Here is an 8,607-nt window from a genome sequence, read left to right as displayed (position 1 = left end):
GTGAATTTTGTGTATCGTTGCACCCCTAGTATTTATATAAAGCAAAACTTTCACTTGTGAAAATTGTGTAGCTAGTCTTCTGTACACTGAAATAGCTGAAAACAGCATAAAACACTCTAAAAGCCACAAATCTCACCAGTGGGAAAGCAATCATGAACTTCTGTTTCACTAAAAAACTCTGTCTGGTCCCTGCAGATATACTCCAGTCACCTGAGTGACAGTGACAGTCTTACTTCTTAAGACATTTTTTCTAACTCTAAAAGAGTGGTAATGTGTAGTAGTTGTTGTAAAGAGCAACAGCAGAGTTTTCAAACATAATAACCACAATGAGACACCAAAGCCTCTTGTGTCAGCCGGACTGCATTTTGCAGATGTTCTTAAGTGTTGTTTATGGAATACCTTTTTCCGCTCCAGCCTCATCCCTCCTCTCCATCAGCAGGTAGCGAGGACTCTCAGGGAGGAAGGGCAGCACACACAGCTGCAGCATTGCGGGCAATGCAAGGAAGGAAAACAGGTAAATCCAGGTGGACTCCTGCAGTCAAAACATCAACAAAAGAACTGCATCAAAGGTTCAGACATGGAACGGCTACACCATATTAAACAGCGATAAAACAGATGTATATCACAGCTGTTACAACACGTTCCACTGAATGGGTGGATGCATTTGGATTTTTTTTAAAGAATTTCTGCAAGATGATGAGGTTACTATTTATGTTATGTGAATATAACATCATTGGCTACTGTGCTAGCAAATACTGAGTAGGTTTAGTCAAGAATGTGAGGGTTTAGTAAAGCGATGCATTCTTTCTTGCATATATTTACTTAAAGCAGAAGGGGAATCTTTATATGGGCTGAAGGCCGTCTGCTGCTCTCATTAAATGTGAAGAGCATTTCAAATGTCAAGCAATGGTAATGAATATGGTAAAGTTTCTAAAACCTAATTTAGGAAAAAGAAAAGTTACAACACTGGATAAAAACAGGATGCAGGCATTTAACTAAATATGTGCTCAGATTTAATTTGATGGAATGGACTGCAACAAAAAAAGAGAAAAAAAAAGAAAGAAGAAACTTGACAGGCACCTGTTACCATGGTGTTGCATCACCTCTTAACAACAGGCTGTAAGCATGTGTGAACTCAGGGGGGAAATTGCTGCAGTTATGAAGGCAAATAAAAGGTTTCGCACCTCCTTTATAGGAGTTTTTGTGTCATAATATACTCAATATATTCAGTAGGTCACTTGTGTGGGCACTTTGGGCAGACCAGCTTAACACCTTGCTACAGATTCATACCGCTAAAATGCATGCAGAGTGTATTTTAGTATTATATTGTTGAAATGAGAAAGACTTCTTCTTTTAAAAAAAAAAAGAAAGAAAGAAAGAAAAAGAAAAACAAGACTGAGTGGTTCAAACTAAGTGGTGCACTAAACAACATCAAAACCTGATTTCTAAGACTGCAGACAAGATTTTTCCTTCTCTCTCTATCTCTGTATAAATAAACCCATAAACTTGGGTTCAAGTTAGGCACTATATTTATGTAGATTTTGGGTTATTTTTGGCAGAGTAGTTTAGCTATAAAGTGTGTGCCTAATGCCAAAAAGAGATTTCCACTAAACAATTGTATATTTTTAAATAATCTACAGCCTCAAAGATCATTCAAAACAGGTTTTTTGTCCTTGTCCCATGTGATCAGAGATCTCCTCCAGATCCTCTGAATCTTTTAATTAGTTTATGTACTGCAGATGATGAGATCTCCAAATTCTTTGCAACTTTATATTGGGCATTGTTAATCTCAAATAGTTTATCCAGTTGCACATGCAATTTTTCAAAGAGAAGTGAACTCCCTGGCTTTACTTGTAAATGGCTTATCTTCTCCATGAGGCTCTTTTTACATCCAGTAATGTTACTAATTCATTAGCTGTGAGTTGTGTCAGCAAGTGCGTATCAGAATCAGAACATGTTAATAATCCCAAAGGAAATTATGTGGTTACAGTTTAAGCTCAATTATAAATATCCAGAACATTACAGAGGTGAAATATATATGATTGACATTTTACATATCTATATGTATAATGTATATGTGTGTATATTTGTGTTAAATACAGGGTTTTTATTAAAATTGAAAATTTCATTCAACCAGATAACACAACATGGAAGATAAAATAACAAGGTCTTTTCAGCTGCTTGTAGCCTCACCACAATGGACCGATTAAAAGTTATGTAAGTACCAGCATGTGTAAAAGACGAAAGAAGTCATCTTTACTGCAAAGATGAGAGGATGCACAGTCTCATCTCTGTGCAGGGCTGTGCTTCCTGATGTCACTTTAGCAAATGGGAGGACAGTATGTATTCGTATGCACAGAGAAGGAGGTGCCATTTGGACAGAAAATGCTCTGAATTTATGTGAACTAAATCCCCAAAATACTTTCCAGTTTCCAGGGATTAAGTTCACGTAAGAGTTTGTAAAAGGTTTGTTTTATGTTTTTTCTTGGTCATCTTCACCAACTGAACAAGCTGTTCAGTTGGTGATATTATTGATATGTCAGACGAGATCGGCTTGTGTTTTTGTTATTCATAACTGACTTTTCTTCTTTTAAGTTTTGAGAGTGCTGGAAATAAAATGAAATTTGTGGGTGAAACACTGATTATTTATGAGTTTTTATATGGTATATGCAGTGATGAAATATGCTGGATATACAAAAATGTTTGGTTGTGCAGCTTTAAATCTAAAATGAATCCAGGCTGGGAGAGTGAATCACTTTGTTATCTTGGGGAAACCGTAGTTGTGTTTCTCAGCGAAGCCCTTCACAGATATTTCTTGGAACATAAAAAAAGATATATAAGATGTATAGTTTTTTGTCTCTGTCTCTCTGATGCTGAACAGTGGATCATCTTATCCCAGCAGGAGGTGACAGTGGCTGACTAGATTAAAGCTCTATAGAGTGCTCTCAGAGACAAAGAATCTGTGCTGCAGGCATTGATTTCTGTGATCTGTACTATAAACATCTCATGTTACCTCTGCGTAATCTTCTGGTAAGATGTAATAGAAGCTGACTGCACTCACAAAGTGATTATTTCTATTCTAACAAGCTTGTCAAGTGTGATTCAAGAAAGAAAAGAAGAAAAACAAACTTAATTTAATCCTGTGATGACCCCATCTGCCTACTTGTTTAGTCTGTCTTGTTATTTCTTAAAACATCCATAATCCCCCGCTCTTCTTCACCTATCTCTCGCTAACATGATCTCTTTTCTGTTTTGTCGAAATTATGAGCCAGTTCTTGATCAGAATTTACAAGACTGGCAGCAAGCGACATGTCCCAATCGATCATCTGCAGAGAAATGCCTAACAATCAAGTGGCACAATGCTTATTAGGTATACGCACAGGAAACCATAGTTGACTTGGCAATTGTGACACAGCTGAAGAATGATCATTTGTGGGTTCACACTGAGGCCCTGTTCCATTAGTGTGTAACTTGTGAAGCACGCATTAAATGTTCTGTTTCACTCTCACACACCCATATGCACACAAAGGTTTATCTGTGCAGTCAACAGTATGAACTAAATGCACGCCTTTCAGTGTCTAATAATTGTCATAAACAAAGCAGACAAATATTTTACTGCCTTATTACAAAGGCCGTGTAGCTTTCCCTTTCAATTATTACATGTGAGATGTTGACAGTTGTAGATTCTGGGATTGAACAAATGCAAAGCATGAGCCTTTGTTGTTGGGAGCTGACAGGAATGAAATGGAGAAGATTTACAACAGCAGCGTGGCTTCATGAAATGCACAGAGGACTACTACAACTGCCAGAGGGGTTTTGATATGAACATTATCTGAGACAGAGATAATGATAAAGTCAGGTGTACCACATCTTTGATATAGACAGTTATAAACACTAACATTATCTCTGTGTGGTTAGCCTTAATTACTTTTGCTGACCAGTGCATTCCCCAACCAGGAGGTGAACTTGTTCTGTAGCGATTTTTTCTAATCATTTAATTGCAAATCTTTATTTTCCACAACAGGCAGTGAGATTAAGACAGTCATTCACTGTCAGTGTGGCACTCTGTCGTTCATAATTAACACATGAAGGATAGACTGTGCGTTGCAAAACGAAAAGTTGTCACTTTGGGATCTTTATAGAAGTGTTGTGTTTTCCAAAGCCTTTAGATGGATCATGAGTCATCATTCTGGTGACGCAGAAAAGAACTTTCTAACGTCTGTTTATGTTTGTGTAAATGGTTGCACTTTGATCCAAACCATATTTTTCTAAAACTTATGAAGTTGTTTGAATGAAAAAAAGAAACACTGAGTAAAAATTTTAATTAAAAAACATGTTTCCTGGTGTGACATCTTTTTAAATTTCTACTTTCTAAAGTGTTTCTTGTCCAAATAGTTTCCCCGTGGAGCACAAACATTTATCTGGAGCCGTTTTGTATCTGCATGATAAGAGGACGATCACAACACCTCTTTCATATTTAAATCTCACAAAATGAGAGCCTACTTGGTAAAAATGTCATGGCACCAGGATCTCAGCCATTGGAATACTTTATAGATGGACATCTGCCAGGATCAGATGAAAAGCTGTTTGTGATGAAAGTCACCTTCTCTGTAAGCCTGTTTTCCCGATGGTCTGTCAGAGGAACAAATTGACCACTGGCCCTCTCTGGTGTGTGCTGTTCTTAAAATATTAAAGAAGACTCCTTCTACTAGGGAAAATGTGAAAGTGCTGGATTCACACAGGCCTTAAACTCTTACCGCATATTATATTCTTTTCTATTATTTGACAGACAGACAGATGATTCATGCCCTGTGACAATGTGGGTTCAAAAATATTAACATGGTACACACGTATAAAAGCAATCAGCTTGAGAGACCTTGGGCTTTCCAACACATCTAGACTCATGTTGCATTAACAGAAAAAACTTACAGAACATATTTGTTTTAATTGTTTTTTTTATCCTGTTAATAAATGAATGTATGTATTCCCCATATATAACAACCAATCTACAGTCTAAGTATCTATGTGATAAAGAATGTCATGTGGAAAATTAAGTATACACAGCTTGCAATAGAAAGTATCCAGGTGTTAAAAATCAAATTGAATTGAATAATTGGTCATTAGCAAGTGTGTACGCCTCTATAAAAGCAGATGTTTTGGTAACTTACTGGTCTGAAGCACTCAGGTGTGCATTAATACAGACATCATCAGGGATCTTGGAGAAGCAATGCTGCTCATCAATATGGGTAGATTTATAATGTCATTTCTAAACAATTTGAAGTCAATCATTCATTCTACAGCGACAAAGATTCACCAAGTTGAGCTGTTTCTAAGAGCAGACATCCCGGTAAATTGAGCCCAAGGTCAGACTGTGCAATGCTCAGAGAAATTGCAAAAAATCCAAGAGCTACATCTCGCACTACATCACAGGCTTCAGTTAGAATGTTAAATGTTAAAGTTCATCACAGTACAATAAAGAAAAAGACTGAGCAAGCATGACTTGTTTGGAAAGGTTTACAGGGGAAAGTCTGTTCACTTTAAAAAATAACATAGCAGCACAGCTAAGCTTTGTAAAGTTACATCAAAAAACACCTCAAGACTTTGGAACAATGTCCTTTGGACTAATATGACCAAAGTGGAGATGTTTGGCCACGATGCACCACAAACACCTCATTACCTCTCAAGCATGGTATTAGAGGAGTGATGATTTGGGTTTGCTTTCTAGAGTCAAATGTGAGTCTGTCCCAAGCACAGCAGCAAATCTACACAAAATGCCTGGAAAAGAATCAAGGTGCTGCAATGGCCCAGACAAAGTCCAGACCTCAACCTAAGTGAAATGCTTTGGTGGGACCTTAAAAGAGCCTGGAATAAATGCATGCCTGCAAACCTCAATGCATAGAAGCAACAATGTAAAGAAGAGTGGGCCAAAATTCCCCCACAACAACATAAGAGACGGATAGTCGTACAGAAAATGTTTACTTCAATGTACTACTGCTAAAGGTAGTTGTGCAGCCTACTGAATAACGGGCTGTCGTTTTTCACACACACTTCTTCTGAATTTTGGTCCAGTTATGCTAAATAAGAGAAAGAAAGAAAGTGTGACATATGTTGTTGCTCATCTGAAGATTTATTTAAATTATTTTAGAACCTGTCAAGGACCAAGTGATATTATATCATGTCCCTTTCATATGACTCTAGCTGTAGTCAAGGCAGGCTGATAGCTTCACTATCTTGCACATGCACAGTGGATGACTGGTTAAGATCCTGTCACATATGTCTGTGATTTACTTGTGAAATGAAAAGGAAAGAAACGTGATAAGTGGGGCTGTATGTCAACACAAAACTCAATTTAGAGATGTGGTCAGCAGGTCATATTGACATGCGACAAATCAATGCTTTACAAATAAAAAAGAAATCCTTTTGTTTGACTAAAGCTATAAAATAACACCAATATTTAATGGTAAGGTGTAAAGTAGCAATGGAAGAAAATAGGAGAGCACTTCATCAAATAAAGAGTGAGTAGGTTTGCGTAAAGATATCATTGATTTTATTTTGGTTTATCTTTTTGAAACAAAGGTAAAAATGCAAAGCAGTTTATAGGAGAATGAATTTGGTTTAGGAAGTTGAATACATTATTTTAATTATGTTTATCTTTTTTTTTCCTTTTCTTTGTTTAACCAGAGCAGGAATGCATCACATATTTGCAGAGGACAGCCATGCAAAAGGCAGAAGAAACTAACAAAAAACCAAATTCATCACTACAACACTCGTGCCTTTATTCAGGATGGGCATTGGTCCACAGAAATTACGTAAAAGGAAGCTGGAGCCAAAATCCACTGGCTTGAAAATGTGTTTGTCGCTCTTGTATTCTCGTTGTTGGAAAGACAGCTCATGCGCTGCTGGAGATGTGCATTATGCATATAGGTTTCTGAACAAAAGGATAAGCTTCAAACAAAGCAGGACGCAGATACAGTCTGGTCTTTGAAGCCTTTGAACTACGTTATCAAACACAAACAATTACACTGACAAATCAGTGTCACTTCATATGCATTAACATTTGTTGCTGTGGTTAATGTGCTGGCACACATTTATGAATTACATTTGCATACAGGTGCTCAGCTTTGTACACTCAATTGCTTTTTCTTTGTTTCTTTTATGACTTGATTACACACTGAAAGGCTACTGGAGGAGTAGGTGTGACTTTGTGAACAGGGATCAATTTGTGAAATGTGAAATTTGGAATGGCATGTTAATGCTTCGTCAAACAATGCACCGCCTAACTGTGTAACTGTTTCGGACGAGCGTGACAACCAGCAGCACAACATTACAGAAGACTTAAAAAAGATGGGAGTGGGCACTTTAGATTTAGATTAAAGACATAAAGTGGATGGGGGTTTTTTTGTATCCAGCCACTCATTATCTTCCACTTCCACTCGAGCGTCTGGGTTTTTTATATGTCACACAAACATCGTAAAGCAAAAGCTGATCATTCACCAAACTTGATTTGTAACAGCACATCCCTTTTTTTCTAACAAAAAAAGTATATTTTTATTTTAGGTTTAGTTTCTTTTTAACCTCCTTTTTAGGCAGAAACATCCCTAACATCTCTGGGGTGCACCCTAGACAGGTTGCCAGTCCATCACATGGGTAACACAGAGAAACAGAAAACCGCACATTCTCACATGATCATTCTGGAATAAATATACATCTTTTTTTTATTTATATATTTTAAAGTCATAATCCAAAACTGTCTGAGCAGGCTGGTGCCAAAAAGTGTAATGTCATACTTTAAATTTGGAAAAGCAATTCTGGGAAAACATATTCCATTATTATTCCTGTTTTAATATGATGCCAAAGCAAGCAGTGATCTAATGTCAATAAATTTTGCCAGGAGTAGAGCACTTAGATTATTGGCTTTCTGTTCATATTACACAACTGATTTTGGCTTTCAAAGCATCTGTGCCTTAGGCTAATGTCTGTTTCCAGCCCCAACAGATAAACTGAAAATCTAGCACATAAATAATCTGTTATAAAAACATTCCAGCAGCAGACCAAGTCAACATGGCTAAAGTTGTGCACAGTGAGCAGTGAGGTGAGAAAGGATAAAATGAATAATATTTCCTCAAGGGTAAACAAGGTGTGTCTGAGAACTCCTACTAAATAGCCTATTGAAATAAGGAACCGATAGAACCAATCAGATAGCGTGAAGGGTAAAAACGTGAGTTTGTTGCTCAAGTGGCAGAGGAAGCCATTGCTCATGGCCAAAGCGCTTTCAGCCAGCCTTAGAAAGGGAGGAGTAATAGTGTGAGCAGAGTTGGAACTTTTTCCTTCAGTATGACTTCATGCTTGAATATCAAGTCAAAATGAAATTTTCTGCTATGCTGAAGCTGTAGAGCGAATAAGTCTGCCACTGAGGCGTCATCAGTACGACTGACTAATAGAACGACCTTGATGTAACCCGGTGTTAAAAACGGGATTAAAAGTATAAATATTCATACTCTCACAACGGGAATAAACATTGATAAAAACAAAGTTAATTATAATAAATACTGATAAAAAGCATGTAAACATAAGTTTAATTAATATGTACATATGTATATGTAATAT

The 8,607-nt window shown here is 37.1% G+C and overlaps 1 protein-coding gene across 5 annotated transcripts in view; it reads right to left on the bottom strand.

Annotated features, from left to right (window-relative positions):
• The window catches only part of slc2a9l2 (solute carrier family 2 member 9, like 2), a 97,875-nt gene that overhangs the window by 65,716 nt on the left and 23,552 nt on the right, over window positions 1-8,607 (bottom strand). For all 5 annotated transcript variants that reach the window (XM_014332518.2, XM_042219429.1, XM_005918700.3 and 2 more), the window contains exon 7: window positions 400-532. In XM_014332518.2, coding sequence (XP_014188004.1) covers window positions 400-532 — 133 coding nt within the window. The remainder of the gene's footprint in view (window positions 1-399; window positions 533-8,607) is intronic.

The sequence above is a fragment of the Haplochromis burtoni genome, unplaced genomic scaffold (assembly GCF_018398535.1).
Source record: "Haplochromis burtoni strain Fernald_Lab_line unplaced genomic scaffold, NCSU_Asbu1 Contig_32, whole genome shotgun sequence".
Taxonomy (NCBI): domain Eukaryota; kingdom Metazoa; phylum Chordata; class Actinopteri; order Cichliformes; family Cichlidae; genus Haplochromis; species Haplochromis burtoni.
This window is presented reverse-complemented; position numbering and strand designations above follow the sequence as displayed.